The 22,459-nt window shown below is 46.4% G+C and overlaps 1 protein-coding gene across 5 annotated transcripts in view; it reads left to right on the forward strand.

The window, feature by feature from the left end:
• The first annotated feature begins 8,712 nt into the window (after positions 1–8,712).
• AGRN (agrin) overlaps positions 8,713–22,459 on the forward strand; it is a 709,575-nt gene continuing 695,828 nt past the window's right edge. For all 5 annotated transcript variants that reach the window (XM_063943138.1, XM_063943142.1, XM_063943139.1 and 2 more), the window contains exon 1: positions 8,713–8,978. In XM_063943138.1, the coding sequence (XP_063799208.1) occupies positions 8,792–8,978 (187 nt within the window). In that variant the 5' untranslated portion in view covers positions 8,713–8,791. The remainder of the gene's footprint in view (positions 8,979–22,459) is intronic.

Below are 22,459 nucleotides of genomic sequence, written 5' to 3' on the forward strand. Positions count from 1 at the left end.
TAATGCATCAGCACTATATCTCCTGGGTGGCCCTAATGCATCAGGACTCTACGCTATATCTCCTGGGTGGCCCTAATGCATCAGCACTCTGCGCTATCTCTCCTGGGTGGCTCTAATGCATCAGCACTCTGCGCTGTATCTAATGGGTGGCCCTAATGCATCAGCACTTTGCGCTATATCTCCTGGGTGGCTGTAATGCATCAGCACTCTGCGCTGTATCTCCTGGGTGACCCTAATGCAGCAGCACTCTGCGCTATATCTCCTGGGTGGCCCTAATGCAGCAGCATTCTGTGCTATATCTCCTGGGTGACCCTAATGCAGCAGCACTCTGCGCTATATCTCCTGGGTGACCCTAATGCAGCAGCACTCTGCGCTATATCTCCTGGGTGGCCCTAATGCATCATCCCTCTGCGCTATATCTCCTGGGTTGCTCTAATGCATCAGCCCTCTGCGCTATATCTCCTGGGTGGCCCTAATGCATCAGCCCTCTGCGCTATATCTCCTGGGTGGCCCTAATGCATCAGCCCTCTGCGCTATATCTCCTGGGTGGCCCTAATGCATCAGCCCTCTGCGCTGTATCTCCTGGGTGGCCCTAATGCATCAGCACTTTGCGCTGTATCTCCTGAGTGGCTCTAATGCATCAGCAATCTGCGCTGTATCTACTGGGTGGCTCTAATGCATCAGCAATCTGTGCTGTATCTCCTGGGTGGCCCTAATGCTTCAGCACTCTGTGCTATGTCTCCTGGGTGGCACTAATGCTGCAGCACTCTGCGCTATATCTCCTGGGTGGCCCTAATGCAGCAGCACTCTGCACTATGTCTCCTGGGTGGCCTTATGCATCAGCACTCTGCGCTATGCCTCCTGGGTGGCCCTAATGCAGCAGCACTCTGCGCTATGTCTCCTGGGTGGCCCTTATGCAGCAGCACTCTGCGCTATGTCTCCTGGGTGGCCCTTATGCAGCAGCACTCTGCGCTATGTCTCCTGGGTGGCTCTAATGCATCAGCACTCTGCGCTATGTCTCCTGGGTGGCCCTTATGCATCAGCACTCTGCGCTATGTCTCCTGGGTGGCCCTAATGCAGCAGCACTCTGCGCTATGTCTCCTGGGTGGCCCTTATGCATCAGCACTCTGCGCTATGTCTCCTGGGTGGCCCTAATGCAGCAGCACTCTGCGCTATGTCTCCTGGGTGGCTCTAATGCATCAGCACTCTGCACTATGCCTCCTGGGTGGCCTTATGCATCAGCACTCTGCGCTATGCCTCCTGGGTGGCCCTAATGCAGCAGCACTCTGCGCTATGTCTCCTGGGTGGCCCTTATGCAGCAGCACTCTGCGCTATGTCTCCTGGGTGGTGTCACGATCCGGGTATCTGGACGCCATTTCTTACCCATCAGATGCCTCCTAAGGCTGGCTCAGCGCTCCAGGACCGGATCCCATCTGTTATCCTGATGTGCATATTCCCGCATCCTCTCCTGTCTCTCTGGACGCTGTCGCAGTAACGCCTTATACATCTGGCATGGCGTCTCCCGCGGCCTCCGCCGCCGTTCCTGAGCTTCTGCATTCAGAGTGGCGATTACGTCAGCCGCGACCTCCGCTGTGTCCGCGTGGTTGGATGTGCACCTGTCAGCCTGGCGTCTCCTGTCTCCGGTGGCCGGCGCCGCCATTACTGTTTTCCAGACCACATGGATTACAAACCAAACTTCCCTCCAAGTGTCTGCATGGGCGCAGCCATCTTGGATTCTGTCATCTGATCATATTCACCAATCTGCTGTCTGTATTATTAATTTGCATAATTGCCTAGCCAATGCCTTCCTTGCTGCAGGTATAAATAGGTTGTGCCTGAGCAAGGAAGGCGTCAGTGCTTTGGTTGTCAAACCTAGTTCCAGTTTGTCTCTCTCCTGTGAATGTCTTCCAGGTTCCAGCTCCTGTCTCCAGACTTCTGCTATAGAGACCCGCACCAGCATTCCATCTGCGGTGTAGCCTGACTCTCCGATCCATTCTGGACTCACCTGTTTCCAGCTACAACATCACCTGCTTCCAGCTCAGCTTCCAGCAGTGTACAGCTTCTCTTAAAGGGCCGGTGTCCTTTCTGCAGTTTACCACTCTCCACCGGTATTATTATTTCTCCGCTCTCAAATTCTACATTTCATCTATATTGCATCGCTCTCAAGCTTTATCTATTATTTAACTGGTTCCAGCCAGTATCCACTCCGTGCCAACACCTGTCTGGTTCTAACCAGTACCCACAGCAGCATTTTATCTACAGCAGTCCAGCTTTCCCTGGAACACCAGCTGGTACGACCCTGGGCTTTCCTCATTGCTACAGTTGAGCCTGGTAAGGACTTTCCAACTTGCAGATAATAAGAACTGTCTCATACCACCAGAGCTCTGTGGCCCCTGCCACCCTGTAGTACCCAGGAACTGTATTATTATTTCTCTGCTGATTTTTATGTTTCTTTTTACTGCTACTGTGATGCATGGAGTTTGTCATAAATAAATATCATTGACTTTTACTCAAGTTGTCGTGGTCACGCCTTCGGGCGGTTTCTCTTCATGTTACTTACATGTCCAGGGGTCTGATACAACCTCCCAGGTTCCGGTACATCTCAGCCCCTACAACTGAGGCTGCCTTCCGTCAGCTCAGGCCCTCAGTTGTGACAGTAAGCACTGACCAAATGAATCCAGCCGGAGACCAGGATCAAGCGGCCAGGCCGATGCAAGAACTGGCAGCCCGACTTGAACAACAGGAGGCTGCACAGGGCCACATCATCCGCTGTCTCCAGGATCTCTCTACTCGGCTTGATGGGATTCAGACAACTCTCCGTGGATCAGACGCGTCCGGTGCGTCAACCACAGTGACTCCAGCTATAACCCCATCCACCTTACCCGTTTCTGCTCCACGTCTTCATCTTCCAACGCCAGCAAAATTTGACGGTTCTCCAAGATTCTGCAGGGGATTTCTCAACCAGTGTGAGATTCAGTTTGAGCTACAACCTGGCAATTTTCCCAGTGACCGTACAAAAATTGCCTACATCATCTCTCTTCTCAGTGGCTCAGCCCTTGATTGGGCATCACCGTTATGGGAGAGGTCCGACACCCTGCTATCTTCTTACACTGCATTCGTGTCAACATTCAGGCGCATCTTCGACGAGCCAGGCCGGGTAACTTCAGCTTCGTCTGAGATTCTCCGTTTACGCCAGGGATCACGTACTGTAGGACAATATCTTATACAGTTCCAGATCCTGGCATCCGAACTGGCATGGAACGACGAGGCCCTGTATGCTGCATTCTTGCATGGTTTATCTGAGTGTATTAAAGACGAGTTAGCTACCAGAGACTTACCCTCCAAGTTAGATGAGCTAATCTCACTTTGTACAAAAGTTGACTTACGTTTCAGAGAGAGAGCAACTGAGCGTGGAAGATCATCTGCTCCAAAATCTTCTGCTCCTCCTCCTCGCCAACTGTCACCAACTAAAGATGAGCCCATGCAAATTGGCCGTTCCCGTTTAACTCCTGCTGAGCGCCGAAGACGTCTCTCCGAGTCTCTCTGTCTTTATTGTGCAGCTCCGTCTCACACCATTAATGCTTGTCCCAAACGTCCGGGACTCCAGACCCTAGCTCGCCAAGGAGAGGGCCGGCTAGGAGTAATGATCTCCTCTCCATCCCCTCAAGATTGTAATCTCCCAGTCTCGCTTCAAGTTGCTCAACGTTATCAGAACGTCATTGCCCTCCTTGATTCCGGAGCAGCTGGGAACTTTATTACCGAAGCCTATGTTAAACGGTGGTCCCTACCCACCGAGAGACTTCCTTCCTCCTTTTCCTTAACTGCCGTGGATGGCAGTAAAATTTTTGATACAGTTATTGCTCTAAGGACTCTACCAGTTCGTCTGAGAGTGGGAGTTCTTCATTCCGAACTTATTTCACTTTTAGGGATTCCAAGAGCCACACATCCTGTGGTCCTGGGCCTTCCATGGCTCCGTCTTCACAATCCTACAATTGATTGGACGACTACGCAAATCCTGGCATGGGGTCCCTCCTGTGCTGAGACATGTTTGTTTAAAGTGTTGCCTGTCTGTTCTTCCTCCCCCAGGTCGTCTGATGTTCCACCTCCTCCATATCAAGATTTCACGGATGTGTTCAGTAAGGCTTCTGCTGATATCCTTCCTCCTCATAGAGAATGGGACTGCCCGATTGATCTCGTTCCAGGGAAGGTTCCACCTCGAGGCCGAACTTATCCGTTGTCTCTGCCCGAGACGCATTCTATGGAGGAATACATTAAAGAGAACCTAGCAAAGGGGTTCATTCGACCTTCTTCTTCTCCAGCCGGCGCAGGCTTCTTTTTTGTAAAAAAGAAAGATGGTGGTCTGCGGCCGTGCATCGACTACAGAGGTTTGAACGACATTACCATCAAGAACCGCTATCCTTTACCCCTGATTACTGAGCTATTTGACAGAGTTAGCGGAGCTACCATCTTTACAAAGCTGGACTTGAGAGGTGCATACAATCTCATCCGGATCCGTGAGGGTGACGAGTGGAAGACCGCATTTAACACCCGTGACGGACATTATGAGTACCTCGTCATGCCTTTCGGATTGAGCAATGCTCCAGCTGTCTTCCAGCATTTCGTCAATGAGATCTTCAGAGACATTCTATACCGTCATGTCGTGGTCTATCTAGATGATATCCTCATTTTTGCCAACAATTTAGAGGAACATCGTTTTTGGGTAAAGGAGGTTCTGTCCCGTCTCCGTGTCAATCATCTCTATTGCAAATTAGAGAAATGCGTCTTTGAAGTCAAGTCCATTCCGTTTCTAGGGTACATTGTGTCCGGTTCCGGACTAGAGATGGATCCTGAGAAACTACAAGCAATTCAGAATTGGCCGGTACCCTTAACCCTCAAAGGGGTCCAGAGGTTCTTAGGGTTCGCCAATTATTACCGAAAGTTTATACGAGACTTTTCCACCATTGTGGCGCCTATTACTGCTTTCACCAAGAAGGGTGCTAACCCGTCCAAGTGGTCTGAAGAAGCCATGCAAGCTTTTCATCTTTTAAAACAGAGGTTCATCTCTGCGCCTGTCCTGAAACAGCCTGACATCGACTCTCCTTTCATCTTAGAGGTGGATGCCTCCTCCGTTGGAGTAGGAGCGGTGTTATCTCAGAGGGCTAAAGATGGCCATTTACATCCTTGCAGTTTCTTCTCACTGAAGTTCTCCACAGCGGAACGCAACTATGCCATTGGCGACCAGGAGTTGCTAGCCATCAAGCTCGCTCTAGAGGAGTGGAGATATCTGTTGGAGGGAGCCTCTCATTCAATCACCATCCTTACAGACCACAAGAACCTTCTATATCTGAAAGGCGCACAATGTCTCAACCCTCGTCAGGCCAGATGGGCACTTTTCTTTTCCAGGTTCGACTTTAAACTCCAGTTCTGTCCGGGCTCTCAGAATCGCAAGGCCGATGCCCTTTCCCGCTCATGGGAGCAAGAAAATGAGTCAGAGTCTTCAGACAAGCATCCTATTATAAATCCGTTGGCATTCTCCACGGTAGGGATGGACTCTACGCCCCCATCAGGGAAAAGTTTTGTGAAGCCGACACTAAGGAAGAAGCTCATGCATTGGGCCCATGCTTCCCGCTTTGCCGGACATACAGGTATCCAAAAAACCCTGGAGTTTATCTCTAGGTCCTATTGGTGGCCAACTCTGAAAAAGGACGTTTTGGAGTTTATTGCATCTTGCCCAAAGTGTGCTCAACATAAAGTATCCCGCCAGTCGCCTGCGGGGCAACTGGTTCCACTATCTGTTCCCCGTCGACCATGGACCCATTTGTCGATGGATTTTATTACTGATTTGCCCATGTGCAACAAGTTCAATACCATCTGGGTGGTAGTTGACCGGTTCACCAAGATGGCACACTTCATTCCTCTCACCGGTCTTCCGTCAGCTTCCAAGTTGGCTCAAGTATTCATACAAGAGATCTTCCGACTCCACGGTCTTCCAGAAGAAATTATCTCAGATCGAGGAGTTCAATTCACAGCCAAATTCTGGCGAAGTTTATGTCAAGTCCTCCAAGTCAAGCTAAAGTTTTCCACGGCTTACCATCCTCAGACCAATGGTCAAACTGAGAGGGTGAATCAGGACTTGGAGTCCTTCCCCCGCATCTATGTGTCCTCCTCTCAAGATGACTGGGTTCAATTACTTCCCTGGGCCGAGTTCTGTCATAACAACCAGTATCATTCTTCATCTTCTTCAACACCATTCTTTACCAACTTTGGATTCCACCCTAAAGTCCCTGAGTTCCAACCGCTTCCAGCAACTTCTGTTCCCGCAGTGGATATCACCTTGCATCAGTTTGCCAATATCTGGAAGAGCGTACGATCGGCTCTGCTCAAGGCATCGTTCAGGTACAAGAAGTTTGCGGATAAGAAGCGTCGAGCAGTTCCTGCTCTCAAGGTGGGTGATCGGGTATGGTTATCCACGAAGAATTTGAGGTTGAGAGTTCCCAGTATGAAGTTTGCACCTCGCTTCATCGGTCCTTTTAAAATTGATCAAGTCATCAATCCTGTTGCTTACAGACTCCAGTTACCTCCTTTCTTAAAAATACCCAGGACATTCCATGTTTCCCTGTTGAAACCGTTAATCTTGAATCGGTTTCATTCCTCACTTCCTCCAACTCCGAAAGTCCAAACTCAACGAGGCGTTGAGTATGAAGTGGCCAAGATCCTGGACTCACGTCACCGTTACGGTCAACTTCAGTATCTTATTGACTGGAAGGGTTATGGCCCTGAGGAACGTTCATGGACCAATGCTTCTGATGTCCATGCTCCTGCCTTGGTCCGGAGATTCCATTCCAAGTTTCCTCAAAAGCCAAATAAGTGTCCTGGGGCCACTCCTAAAGGGGGGGGTGCTGTCACGATCCGGGTATCTGGACGCCATTTCTTACCCATCAGATGCCTCCTAAGGCTGGCTCAGCGCTCCAGGACCGGATCCCATCTGTTATCCTGATGTGCATATTCCCGCATCCTCTCCTGTCTCTCTGGACGCTGTCACAGTAACGCCTTATACATCTGGCATGGCGTCTCCCGCGGCCTCCGCCGCCGTTCCTGAGCTTCTGCATTCAGAGTGGCGATTACGTCAGCCGCGACCTCCGCTGTGTCCGCGTGGTTGGATGTGCACCTGTCAGCCTGGCGTCTCCTGTCTCCGGTGGCCGGCGCCGCCATTACTGTTTTCCAGACCACATGGATTACAAACCAAACTTCCCTCCAAGTGTCTGCATGGGCGCAGCCATCTTGGATTCTGTCATCTGATCATATTCACCAATCTGCTGTCTGTATTATTAATTTGCATAATTGCCTAGCCAATGCCTTCCTTGCTGCAGGTATAAATAGGTTGTGCCTGAGCAAGGAAGGCGTCAGTGCTTTGGTTGTCAAACCTAGTTCCAGTTTGTCTCTCTCCTGTGAATGTCTTCCAGGTTCCAGCTCCTGTCTCCAGACTTCTGCTATAGAGACCCGCACCAGCATTCCATCTGCGGTGTAGCCTGACTCTCCGATCCATTCTGGACTCACCTGTTTCCAGCTACAACATCACCTGCTTCCAGCTCAGCTTCCAGCAGTGTACAGCTTCTCTTAAAGGGCCGGTGTCCTTTCTGCAGTTTACCACTCTCCACCGGTATTATTATTTCTCCGCTCTCAAATTCTACATTTCATCTATATTGCATCGCTCTCAAGCTTTATCTATTATTTAACTGGTTCCAGCCAGTATCCACTCCGTGCCAACACCTGTCTGGTTCTAACCAGTACCCACAGCAGCATTTTATCTACAGCAGTCCAGCTTTCCCTGGAACACCAGCTGGTACGACCCTGGGCTTTCCTCATTGCTACAGTTGAGCCTGGTAAGGACTTTCCAACTTGCAGATAATAAGAACTGTCTCATACCACCAGAGCTCTGTGGCCCCTGCCACCCTGTAGTACCCAGGAACTGTATTATTATTTCTCTGCTGATTTTTATGTTTCTTTTTACTGCTTCTGTGATGCATGGAGTTTGTCATAAATAAATATCATTGACTTTTACTCAAGTTGTCGTGGTCACGCCTTCGGGCGGTTTCTCTTCATGTTACTTACATGTCCAGGGGTCTGATACAACCTCCCAGGTTCCGGTACATCTCAGCCCCTACAACTGAGGCTGCCTTCCGTCAGCTCAGGCCCTCAGTTGTGACAGGTGGCCCTTATGCAGCAGCACTCTGCGCTATGTCTCCTGGGTGGCTCTAATGCATCAGCACTCTGCACTATGCCTCCTGGGTGGCCTTATGCATCAGCACTCTGCGCTATGTCTCCTGGGTGGCCCTATTGATTGGAAGGCCGCAATCAAATCAAGTCTAGAGAGTTCACATTGTTTTTAGCTTGTGTTTGAATTCCTTCATTCTCTGGTAATCACTGAAATGTACACAAGTTCCTAAGCAGACAGGCCCTACTGAGCTTGTGAACAACAAGGTGAGGGAGGAAAATAAAAATATGAAATGTGAAGCATTTACATAAGGCCATAGTTACATTCAGCTTTACAAATTGTGCTTCTGACTTCCATGATGTTTCCAGAACTGCATTTAGTGCCATACAATTGGCCTATATTCCATATTGGCTGGGAATTTTATTAACTGATTTACATTTTCAATTCATTTATTATCAATATATACTGGTACTATACATTTTCTTTGTTTCCTCCCTCTAGATTCGGGTTTGGCGATATTTGAAAGGGCGTGAAATTGTGACAAACGAGATCCTTCTGGATGGAGGAAACAAGGTAATGGTTGGAGGCTTTGGAGATCCCACCATCTGTGACAACCAGGTGTCTACAGGTGACACACGGATATTCTTTGTTAACCCTGCACCCCGCTACATGTGGCCTTCCCACCGCAATGAACTAATGTTAAACTCCAGCCTTATGAGGATAACGCTGAGAAACCTGGAAGAGGTGGAGTCATGTGTGGAAGGTAAGAACGGAATTTATTATTTTCTGCTAGCATTAAGTAATCATGAAAAATGGCAACAGCACATAAAATACAGAAACTATGTAAAAATTCAGAGCAAGTTGAACACATTTCTTGTGGCACGTAGGAACCAATCAGATGTTAACAGAGCAATTTAGTTAGCCTAATGCAAGCTAAGACCTGTTATCTTTTTGGTTACTTTAATAAACAGAACATTGTCTTTTCATTGTGGCTATAAAAAGCTCATATACAGTATGTTACGTCAGATATATAATATTTTTACAGATCACTGCTGTGTTTTTGTGTCTGCTTATCTTCCTTAGGGGGAGATGTATCAAAGCTTGGTTGGCACTTTCTCTCCAATCAACTCCTAACTACTTTTTCAAACTGCCTGTCAAATGACAGAAGCTGATTGGATATTACTTTTATCTCTCTCCACTTTCCCTCTCGCCCATAGAGACCTACACATGGGCATTCTTTATAAATCCTTATTTCAGGATGGTAATCTATTGATTTTATGTGCGCTGTGATTCATTGCTCCCCGGTGTACATTATAGTATGAAATGTACAAAATGCTTCATTCTCCAGCAATATAACTATATATATATATATTATAGTTATAGTATATAGCTACATACATTACCATAACCATTGTGCCAGTTCACACTATTGCTGCCTCCTTTGTGTGGTGGATGGCTACGAATTCATTGCACCTTTTCTGTACCAAGGCATAGGGGTGCTGCTTTCCCTCACACTAGAGCGCGGGCCTAACACTGTAGATTAAATTTATAATAGGCTTAAAATATTAATTATATTTCAATTTATATAACTTCAACTGCAGTATGATTATAATCAACAGACATATCATAATTTCTTTGTGTTAAAGGGTTATTTTATTCTCTAAATGACAGGGGCAGGGCAACTACAGATGTGTGCAGTTTGTCTGTAAGACCGGGCTGGGTTTTTTCTGTTGATCTATTAATGTGTAAATTGTGTAGTGTGAGCGGTATGTACCAAGCCTTGGAAAGAGATAAAGTGAGGATGACGTGCTAGATAAATGACTGTTTAAAACAGATAAATACCACTTTATCTCTCGCCAAGGCTTGATACCCCTCCCACTGTATAATAAAGTTGGATCTGTGACTTAAATATATAGTAACACCGCCTTAGACCTTTAAACTTATATTTGTGAATTAGTATAGGGGAGATATATCCACGCTTGCAAAGAGATAAAGTACCATCCAATCAGCTTCTGTCATTTCTCAAACACAGCCTGTAAAATGGCAGAAGCTGATTGGTTGGTACTTTATCTTGCTCTATTTTATCACTCTCCATGGTTTGATACATCTCCCTTTATATGCGGATAATACAAGTTGGTTAGAGTACTGTTGGTCTCTGGTAAATAAGTCCAGGCTATTAATGAAATGAAGGGGGTTCGTAGAATACAGCTGGTCACACAGTACTGTATAAATTGTTCTGTGTTATTCACAGTTGAAATGTATTTCTGATGCATCTGCTTATGTACAGTGGACAAGAGCTGTCTTGCTGTGAGTCACTATGTCTTCATAAAGGGGTCATTACTGGAAGTGTTTCTTCTGCCAGGCAGGGTATTACTAAATTCCCATTTTACTGTTGAGAGATGGTAGTAAAACCTTGACTGTATGTAGTATCTGCAGAAGGCAACAGTCAGATCTCCTGACTCACATAATCGGATGGCGTCCGCTGTGAGCGGCCTCTGTTCTCAGCTCTTCACTTAGAAAGATAATTGCACAAGGAGATGTCTCGTTTCTATAATTCATTCTTTCTCTCCGATTGCTCTCCTGGGACAAATCTTAATATCAACAGTTTCAGAGAGACTGCAGGCAAAGCTCTTCATTAGCTTCCAGTGGCGGCCCGTCAACATGTGGTAGTCTATTGCAAGTCACTTAGTGGTGCTCATAGAAGAGAATATATACTACTGTATATGACTTCACAGAGGCTGTCAGCACTGAGCTATCACAATCAACAATGGTCATACTCCTTAATTCCCTACCACATTTTTTTTATCTGTATTTTAATGTGCAGAAATATCTGTTTAATGTGTATTATTTGTTCCTATAAATGGTATCTTTTTATGTTTTTTTTTTGTTGTTGTTGCTTTGTCTATTATCTTAGTATGTCATCTGTGGTGCCAGTGACTACAGTATGCCATACAGGGGATGGATATACTTTCAGTAGTATTCTGTAGTTGGAATTCAGTTGTTTGAAAAGTCGGTTGGGTGTCTGTTTTTTCCTTTCTATTAGATAGGAAAATACAGACTCCCAACTGACTTTTCAAACAATTGAATACCCCCCTTAGTGTCACCATGTTATGATAGAAGATCAGAAACGAATTACAACAGTTATTTGCTTTTAATACATTTCTTATTTGAGGTTTAAACCATCAATTTAAAAACAAACAAACCGTAATTAGTTTTACGTGGTGATGATAGGTCAGGTGAAAAAGATGAATACAGTATGTGATTACTTCTATATGTGCAAATGGAAATCGTTATCTGTTGTAACTGGTAGGCCTCGCACCCATTTGGTATTTACTGTGCATTACTGGAGTGTTTAACCTCCTATAGCATGTATGTCAACGGGTCTGAAAATACGGATATGTCCTCGTACATCATTGCTGCAGTCGCGCCAAACAGCCCCTCTTGGCGCGCCAGGTCCTGTGAGACTCTGCTAGCGTCTGAGTAACTCTTTTGCATCGTCTTTGGCGCGTATGAGTCTTCTTCACAATGCATTGGGCTAGGATGCACCAGGAGACTGTGTTGAGTAGTTTGGTATGCGACACTTATATATCTGTGTGCGACTGTGTGTCTACGAACTGCTATGATGCAGCCTCAGTCACACACAGATATACAAGTGTCGCATATCAGTGTAATCTGCACGGCCTCCTGGTGTGGCCTAGCTGCATCTTTGACAAAAAGATGCCTGACACTAGCAATGTTACACGTTACACCATGCTTTGTACATGATTGCTGCTTTAAAAAAATGTTAGAGCTTGGCCTGGAACCCGTACCTCTGGCCAACTCGAACCTCATTACATCCGGCCCTGCGTGGCATATTAAGACTAGATGAAAGAGAATATATCTGTATAACCCATTGTTTCCATTGTCACTATACCTACTCGCAATTTAATTGGTGACTGTATTATGTTTGTGGTTTTTCTAAACGTGTTCTATTCCATTGAGTGTGATGAGCACGGGGATCTCTGTCTACTATGTGTCTGATTCAGTGTCATGTGCTGCTTTGAGCGATTTTAGCATCTTTTGCTGTAGTCCTGTCTGCAGCTTTATGCTAGTGCTTGTAAAAGCACTTCCTCTGGTGTGTCTGCTAGGACTGGGAAGCCCTCTTTGCGCGTCTTTAGACACTACCATCGGATGCACCATTGATACATGCTAGGTGCAGACTTGCTGTTAGAGTAACATAGTAACATAGTATCTGAGGTTGAGAAAAGACAATTGTCCATCGAGTTCAACCTATTTGTGGTGTCCTATGCATGATGATTTGACTAAAATTTCTGACTGATGCTGCTGTCAGCCATTGCATTTTATCCCTATTTATAGTAACTATAATGCATGACTATGCACCATACCCCTGGATATCCTTATCCAATAGGAATTTATCTAACCCATTCTTAAAGGTGTTGACAGATTCCGCCATTACAACTCCCTCGGGCAGGGAATTCCAAACACGTATTGTCCTTACCGTGAAAAAGCCTTTACGCCGTATTGTGCGGAATCTCCTCTCCTCTAACCTGAGCGAGTGTCCACGAGTCCTCTGTGTTGATCTAACCAAAAACAGGTCCCGCGCAAGCTCTGAGTATTGTCCCCTTATATATTTGTAGATGTTGATCATATCCCCTCTTAGTCTCCGCTTTTCCAATGTAAACATGCCTAGTCTTTCAAGCCTTTCCTTGTATTCCATCGTCTCCATGCCCTTAATTAGTTTGGTCGCCCTCCTCTGTACCTTTTCAAGCTCCAGGATATCCTTTTTGTAGTACGGTGCCCAGAATTGTACACAGTATTCAAGATGTGGCCTCACTAGTGATTTATATAACGGGAGTATAATACTCTCGTCCCTAGCATCTATACCCCGTTTTATGCATGCTAATATCTTATTAGCCTTCTTTGCTGCAGTCCTACTTTGGGTACTACTGCTTAGCTTGCTATCTATGAGGACACCTAAGTCCTTTTCCAGTACAGAATCCCCTAATTTTACCCCATTTAGTAGGTAGGTGTAATTTTTGTTCTTGTTACCACAGTGCATTACCTTACACTTGTCTGTGTTGAAGCGCATTCTCCATTTGGCTGCCCATGCTTCTAATTTAACTAAGTCGTTCTGAAGAGACTCGGCATCCTCCTCTGTATTTATAGCCTTACACAATTTGGTATCATCTGCAAAAATTGACACCATGCTCTCTAGACCTTCTGTTAGGTCGTTAATGAAAATATTGAACAATAGCGGTCCTAATACTGAGCCTTGCGGCACACCACTTAGCACTTCAGTCCAAGTTGAAAAAGATCCATTAACCACAACGCGCTGCTTCCTATTATCTAACCAGTTTTTGACCCAAGTGCATATTGTGCTTCCTAGCCCTGATTCTTGTAGCTTGTAGATAAGTCTCATGTGTGGTACAGTATCGAACGCTTTGGCAAAGTCTAAAAAGATTACATCCACGTCTTTACCCTGATCTAGGTTTGCGCTTACTGTTTCATAAAAGCCAAGTAAGTTGGTTTGACAGGATCTGTCCTTCATAAACCCATGTTGATTCCTTTTAATGACCTTATTGGTTTCAAGGAACTTCTGAATACTATCTCTTAGAATACCTTCCAATACTTTCCCCACTATAGATGTAAGACTAACTGGTCTATAATTACCTGGTTCAGCTTTACTTCCCTTTTTGAATATAGGCACTACTTCCGCTATACGCCAGTCTTTGGGAACCATACCTGATATAACTGAATCCTCAAAGATCAAAGATAGCGGCTTTGCCAGTTCAGAGTGAAGCTCCATTAGAACCCTTGGATGAATACCATCGGGCCCTGGTGATTTATTAATCTTTAAATGTTTTAATCGGTCACAGACTACTTCCTCGCTTAAATAAGTACCTATCAGTGTGATATTCTCATTTTCTCTGACGTCCTAGTGGATGCTGGGAACTCCGTAAGGACCATGGGGAATAGACGGGCTCCGCAGGAGACTGGGCACTCTATAAGAAAGATTTGGTACTATCTGGTGTGCACTGGCTCCTCCCTCTATGCCCCTCCTCCAGACCTCAGTTAGATTTCTGTGCCCGGCTGAGCTGGATGCACACTAGGGGCTCTCCTGAGCTCCTAGAAAGAAAGTTTAATTTAGGTTTTTTATTTTACAGTGAGACCTGCTGGCAACAGGCTCACTGCAACGAGGGACTAAGGGGAGAAGAAGCGAACCTACCTGCTTGCAGCTAGCTTGGGCTTCTTAGGCTACTGGACACCATTAGCTCCAGAGGGATCGACCGCAGGACCCGTCCTTGGTGTTAGTTCCCGGAGCCGCGCCGCCGTCCCCCTTACAGAGCCAGAAGCATGAAGATGGTCCGGAAAATCGGCGGCAGAAGACTTCAGTCTTCACCAAGGTAGCGCACAGCACTGCAGCTGTGCGCCATTGCTCCTCATTACACACTTCACACTCCGGTCACTGAGGGTGCAGGGCGCTGGGGGGGGCGCCCTGAGCTGCAATAAAAACACCTTGGCTGGCAAAATAACCACAATATATAGCCCCAGAGGCTATATATGTGGTAATTACCCCTGCCAGAATACAGAAAATAGCGGGAGAAAAGTCCGCCGAAAAAGGGGCGGAGCCATCTCCCTCAGCACACTGGCGCCATTTTTCCCTCACAGTTCCGCTGGAAGGAAGCTCCCTGACTCTCCCCTGCAGTCTACACTACAGAAAGGGTAAAAAAGAGAGGGGGGCACTAAATTTAGGCGCAGTTTAATACTATAAGCAGCTATAAAGGGTCATAATTCAGTTAGTCCCTGCATTATTATAGCGCTCTGGTGTGTGCTGGCATACTCTCTCTCTGTCTCCCCAAAGGGCTTTTGTGGGGTCCTGTCTCCTTTAAGAGCATTCCCTGTGTGTGTGCGGTGTGTCGGTACGGCTGTGTCGACATGTTTGATGAGGAGACTTATGTGGAGGCGGAGCTGATGCCGGTAAATGCGATGTCACCCCCTGCGGGGCAGACACCTGAGTGGATGGATTTATGGAAGGAATTACGTGCAAGTGTCGACTCCTTACATAAAAAATTTGACGACATGCCAAATGCGGGACAGCCGGCTTCTCAGCTCGTGCCTGCCCAGACGACTCAAAGGCCATCAGGGGCTCTAAAGCGCCCGCTACCTCAGATGGCAGACACAGATGTCGACACGGATACTGATACCAGTGTCGACGACGATGAGTCAAATTTAATGTCCACTAGGGCCATTCGTTGCATGATTGAGGCAATGAAAGAGGTATTACACCTTTCTGATATAAACCCAGGTACCTCAAAAAAGGGTATTATGTTTGGGGAGAAAAAACTACCTATAGTTTTTCCCCCATCTGAAGAATTAAATGAAGTGTGTGAAGAAGCGTGGGCTTTCCCCGATAAAAAATTGGTGATTTCAAAAAAATTACTAATGGCGTTCCCTTTCTCGCCAGAGGATAGGTCACGTTGGGAAACTCCCCCTAGGGTGGATAAAGCGCTCACACGTTTGTCTAAAAAGGTGGCACTACCGTCTCCGGATACGGCCGCCCTAAAGGAACCTGCTGATAGAAAGCAGGAGGCTATCCTAAAGTCTATATATACACACACTGGTGTTATACTGAGACCAGCTATTGCTTCAGCGTGGATGTGCAGTGCTGCTGCTGCTTGGTCAGATTCCCTGTCGGAAAATATTGACACCCTAGACAGGGACACTATATTGCTAACCGTAGAGCATATAAAAGACTCAGTCTTGTACATGAGAGATGCACAGAGGGAGATCTGCCGGCTGGCATCTAGAATAAGTGCATTGTCCATTTCTGCTAGGAGAGGCTTATGGACTCGGCAGTGGACAGGAGATGCAGATTCTAAAAGGCACATGGAAGTTTTGCCTTATAAGGGTGAGGAGTTATTCGGGGATGGTCTTTCAGACCTTGTTTCCACAGCTACAGCTGGGAAGTCAGCATTTTTGCCCCATGTCCCCTCACAGCCTAAGAAAGCGCCGTATTACCAGGTACAGTCCTTTCGACCCCAGAAAAACAGGCGGGGAAAAGGCGGGTCCTTTCTGTCTAGAGGCAGAGGAAGGGGGAAAAAGCTGCAACGCGCAGCAGGTTCCCAGGACCAAAAGTCCTCCCCCGCTTCTTCCAAATCCGCCGCGTGACGGTGGGGCTCCACAGGCGGAGCCAGGTACGGTGGGGGGCCGCCTCAAAAATGTCAGCGATCAGTGGGTTCGCTCACGGGTGGATCCCTGGATCCTTCAAATAGTATCTCAGGGGTACAAGCTGGAATTCGAGGCCCCTCTCCCCCGCAGTTTCCTCAAATCGGCCTTACCGACAACTCCCTCGGGCAGGGAGGCTGTGCTAGAGGCCATTCACAAGCTGTATTCCCAGCAGGTGATAGTCAAGGTACCCCTACTTCAACAAGGACGGGGTTACTATTCCACACTGTTTGTGGTACCGAAACCGGACGGTTCGGTGAGACCCATTTTAAATTTGAAATCCTTGAACACATACATAAAAAAATTCAAGTTCAAGATGGAATCGCTCAGGGCGGTTATAGCAAGCCTGGACGAGGGGGATTACATGGTATCCCTGGACATCAAGGATGCTTACCTGCATGTCCCCATTTACCTTCCTCACCAGGAGTACCTCAGATTTGTGGTACAGGATTGCCATTACCAATTCCAGACACTACCGTTTGGACTGTCCACGGCACCGCGGGTGTTTACCAAGGTAATGGCAGAAATGATGATACTCCTTCGAAAAAAGGGAGTTTTAATTATCCCGTACTTGGACGATCTCCTTATAAAGGCGAGGTCCAGGGAGCAGTTACTGGTCGGAGTAGCACTATCTCGGGATGTGCCACAACAGCATGGCTGGATTCTAAACATTCCGAAGTCACAACTGGTTCCTTCCACTCGCTTACTGTTCCTGGGGATGATTTTGGACACAGAACAGAAAAAAGTGTTTCTCCCGCAGGAGAAAGCCAAGGAGCTGTCATCTCTAGTCAGAGACCTCCTAAAACCAAAACGGGTATCGGTGCATCACTGCACACGAGTCCTGGGAAAAATGGTGGCTTCATACGAAGCAATTCCATTCGGCAGGTTCCATGCAAGGACCTTCCAGTGGGACCTCTTGGACAAGTGGTCGGGATCGCATCTTCAGATGCATCAACTGATAACCCTGTCTCCAAGGACCAGGGTGTCTCTACTGTGGTGGCTGCAGAGTGCTCATCTTCTAGAGGGCCGCAGATTCGGCATACAGGACTGGGTCCTGGTGACCACGGATGCCAGCCTTCGAGGCTGGGGAGCAGTCACACAGGGAAGAAACTTCCAAGGACTATGGTCAAGTCAGGAGACTTCCCTGCACATAAATATTCTGGAACTAAGGGCCATTTACAATGCCCTAAGTCAGGCAAAACCCCTGCTTCAAAACCAGCCGGTACTGATCCAGTCAGACAACATCACGGCAGTCGCCCATGTAAACCGACAGGGCGGCACAAGAAGCAGGATGGCGATGGCAGAAGCCACAAGGATTCTCCGATGGGCGGAAAATCACATAATAGCACTGTCGGCAGTGTTCATTCCGGGAGTGGACAACTGGGAAGCAGACTTCCTCAGCAGACACGACCTACACCCGGGAGAGTGGGGACTTCATCCAGAAGTCTTCCTACTGTTGGTAAACCGTTGGGAAAGGCCACAGGTGGACATGATGGCGTCCCGCCTCAACAAAAAGCTAAAGAGATATTGCGCCAGGTCAAGGGACCCTCAGGCGATAGCTGTGGACGCGCTAGTGACACCGTGGGTGTACCAGTCGGTTTATGTGTTCCCTCCTCTGCCTCTCATACCAAGGGTATTGAGAATAATAATAAGAACGATAATAATAAGTAAGAACGATACTCGTGGTTCCGGATTGGCCAAGAAGAGCTTGGTACCCAGAACTTCAAGAAATGATATCAGAGGACCCATGGCCTCTACCGCTCAGACAGGATCTGCTACAGCAGGGGCCCTGTCTGTTCCAAGACTTACCGCGGCTGCGTTTGACGGCATGGCGGTTGAATTCCGGATCCTAAAGGAAAAGGGCATTCCGGAGGAAGTCATTCCTACGCTTATAAAAGCCAGGAAAGAAGTAACCGCAAACCATTATCACCGTATTTGGCGGAAATATGTTGCGTGGTGTGAGGCCAGGAAGGCCCCTACAGAGGAATTTCAGCTGGGTCGTTTTCTGCACTTCCTACAGTCAGGAGTGACTATGGGCCTAAAATTGGGTTCCATTAAGGTCCAGATTTCGGCTCTGTCGATTTTCTTCCAGAAAGAACTGGCTTCACTGCCTGAAGTTCAGACTTTTGTAAAGGGAGTGCTTCATATTCAGCCCCCTTTCGTGCCTCCTGTGGCACCTTGGGATCTCAATGTGGTGTTGAGTTTCCTAAAATCACATTGGTTTGAACCACTTAAAACTGGTGGATCTGAAATATCTCACGTGGAAAGTGGTCATGTTATTGGCCTTGGCTTCGGCCAGGCGTGTGTCAGAATTGGCGGCTTTGTCATGTAAAAGCCCTTATCTGATTTTCCATATGGATAGGGCAGAATTGAGGACTCGTCCCCAGTTTCTCCCTAAGGTGGTATCAGCTTTTCACTTGAACCAACCTATTGTGGTGCCTGCGGCTACTAGGGACTTGAAGGATTCCAAGTTACTGGACGTAGTCAGGGCCTTGAAAATTTATGTTTCCAGGACGGCTGGAGTCAGGAAAACTGACTCGCTTTTTATCCTGTATGCATCCAATAAAATAGGTGCTCCTGCTTCTAAGCAGACTATTGCTCGCTGGATTTGTAGCACAATTCAGCTGGCGCATTCTGCGGCTGGATTACCGCATCCAAAATCAGTAAAAGCCCATTCCACGAGGAAGGTGGGCTCATCTTGGGCGGCTGCCCGAGGGGTCTCGGCTTTACAACTTTGCCGAGCTGCAACTTGGTCAGGGGCAAACACGTTTGCTAAATTCTACAAATTTGATACCCTGGCTGAGGAGGACCTTGAGTTCTCTCATTCGGTGCTGCAGAGTCATCCGCACTCTCCCGCCCGTTTGGGAGCTTTGGTATAATCCCCATGGTCCTTACGGAGTTCCCAGCATCCACTAGGACGTCAGAGAAAATAAGATTTTACTCACCGGTAAATCTATTTCTCGTAGTCCGTAGTGGATGCTGGGCGCCCATCCCAAGTGCGGATTATCTGCAATACTTGTATATAGTTATTGACTAACTAAAGGGTTATTGTTGAGCCATCTGTTGAGAGGCTCAGTTGTATTTCATACTGTTAAACTGGGTATAGTAATATGAGTTATACGGTGTGATTGGTGTGGCTGGTATGAGTCTTACCCGGGATTCAACATCCTTCCTTATTGTGTCAGCTCTTCCGGGCACAGTATCCTAACTGAGGTCTGGAGGAGGGGCATAGAGGGAGGAGCCAGTGCACACCAGATAGTACCAAATCTTTCTTATAGAGTGCCCAGTCTCCTGCGGAGCCCGTCTATTCCCCATGGTCCTTACGGAGTTCCCAGCATCCACTACGGACTACGAGAAATAGATTTACCGGTGAGTAAAATCTTATTATTGAGATTGTGTGTCAGTCCCTGAATTGGGTCCTCTCTAGTGAATACTGTAGAAAAAAACTCATTTAGTGTGTCCGCTATGTCATTATCATTTTTGCTTAAGACTCCCAACTTGTCTTTTAAAGGGCCTATACTCTCCTTTTTTAATCTCTTGCTATTAATGTATTTAAAGAATTTTTTGGGATTCGCTTTGCTTTCCTTTGCTACTAGTTTTTCAGTTTCTACTTTAGCCGCTCTTATTTCCTTTTTGCAATTTTTGTTACATTCCTTATAGTGCTGAAATGACTCTGCTTCCCCGTCAGATTTGTATTTTTTAAATGCTCGCCTTTTCTTGCCCATAAGTTCCTTAATCTTTTTGTTAAGCCACATCGGTTTATGATTTTTATTCCCTTTTTTGCTACTCCTAGGAATATATTTGAGTGTATTTTTAGCTAGCAGGAATTTTAGTACCTCCCATTTCTCCGTAGTATTTTTTCCTAAAAACAAACCTTCCCATTCAATATCCCTGAAAAATACCCTCATCTTTTCAAAATTTGCTTTGCTAAAGTTTAGAGTCCTAGTTGAGCCAGTATAGGGCTGTTTGTAGAAACTGATATTGAATGTGACCATATTGTGGTCGCTGTTTCCTATGGGTTCCCCTACTATAATACCCGATACCAAATCCTGATTGATTGTTAATACCAGGTCTAAGATTGCATTGTACCTAGTTGGTTCCTCAATTAGTTGGACTAAGTAGTTATCATTTAGTGTGTTTAAAAACATATTGCCCCTAGCAGTATCACATGAATCGTTTTTCCAGTTTATCTCTGGATAGTTAAAATCTCCCATCACTACTATGTCTCCTACTCCTGCTGCTCTTTCAATTTGCTTTAGTAACAATTCATCATCAGATGCGTTGATACCAGGCGGCCTATAGCATACACCCAATACTAACTTTTTTATTCCTTTTTCACCGCATGCAATTTCTACCCATAATGTCTCAACAGTGTCTACAGTCCCCTTCTGAATATCTTCCCATATATTAGGTTTTAAAAACGGCTTTACGTACAGACACACCCCTCCACCCTTTTTATTTAGTCTGTCTCTCCTAAACAGTGTATAGCCCTCTAGATTGACTGTCCAATCATGAGATTCATCCCACCAAGTTTCAGTAATGCCTATAATATCATACTGTTTGCTTGCTGCAAGTATTTCTAGTTCACCCTTTTAACCAGTAATGCTTCTGGCGTTTACATACATACAACTAAGATAAGTATTTTCCCTTGCGTTAGGGACATCTTTCACCTTATGTAGCAATGATGACCTATAATCGTCATTGGTTAGTGCTTTGGTAAAATCTCTTTTAGCACCCATGTTAGTAACCTTACCGCCTGCTCCTACCCTCCCCCCAACTTCTCCCCCATTTCATTTACTACCGCCATCCCCACTATTCTCACTGCATGACCAGTAGTTTCTAGCTAAACCCTCCCCCCAGGCTCCTAGTTTAAAATCTCCTCCAACCTTCTAACCATCCTTCCCCCCCAGCACCGCTGCCCCCTCCTCAGTCAGGTGCAATCCGTCACGACAAAAGAGATGGCGCCTGACTGAGAAGTCCGCCCAGTGTTCCAGTATTGCCTCACACGTAAGTGATTAATCGCCTGAGTTTACAACCAGTAATGCGACAGTCCCATAACACGCCTGTCTGAATAGCTACCTCCCAGTCACCACCCAGTGCCCACATTTCTGAGACTGCATCCTAATCACTATTGCAACTCATGCGATGCATGGTCTGGGCAACTTTCTAGCAACTTAGACACCTGCCCAGTTGTAAAACATTGACCATATGCGCAAATATTGGTATTGCGTGCGACTCCGAATATGGTCTTAGTAGAGAACGCTGCAGTTGATTAGCTTCTTCACTCACGGCTTTACTACTGGTTTTGTTTTTTTACACCAAATAAGCTAGTAGGTACCAGTAGTTTGTTCCGTGATTTCACACTTGCGCTGAGGCATTGCTGCTTATGTTTAGAGAAGCTGTGGAGTGTCATAAGAAGGTGTTGGAGGCTGCTTGTACTAACAGTCTAAGGTTTCTGTCTGTAGCTGTAAATGCGTCCTGGGTTTAATGCACATTACACATGTGTTCAATAGTTCTAAACCAGATAAATGCTAAATACATCCTAAAGTTGATAAGATCTGTTTTAGATGTTTTATCAGTTCTTATCAATAAAAACATTAATTGGGTTCTGTGTAGGCTTTAAAGTTCTCTTTTTTTTTTTTTTTTTTCTGAAGTAATAGTAAAATAAGTATTTCAGCAGCAACTGGATTGCATGGTGCGCACAGCTTGATAGCTGTGATAAATTCATGGGAAATGTGGGGGTAGGCCATGTCTAATCTCTTGGAACACCATATAATTGTGACTGATCTGAGCTATACATCCCCTAAATATCTCTGCCATAACTCATTTGTCATAATCCATGCATCGGACACAGCTGTGGCATATGTAAGCCATCTATGTATAACAAATAAATTGCAAGTTCCTTTTTCTACCATAGAGGACAAAACATTTGCAAATATATGCATGCACAACTTTAAGGAGCCTATTGTAACTTTTGATGTTTGGGGAAAGGACTTGGCGAGCACCAAACTTAGGGGG

This window comes from Pseudophryne corroboree, chromosome 10 (genome assembly GCF_028390025.1).
Source record: "Pseudophryne corroboree isolate aPseCor3 chromosome 10, aPseCor3.hap2, whole genome shotgun sequence".
Taxonomy (NCBI): Eukaryota; Metazoa; Chordata; class Amphibia; order Anura; family Myobatrachidae; genus Pseudophryne; species Pseudophryne corroboree.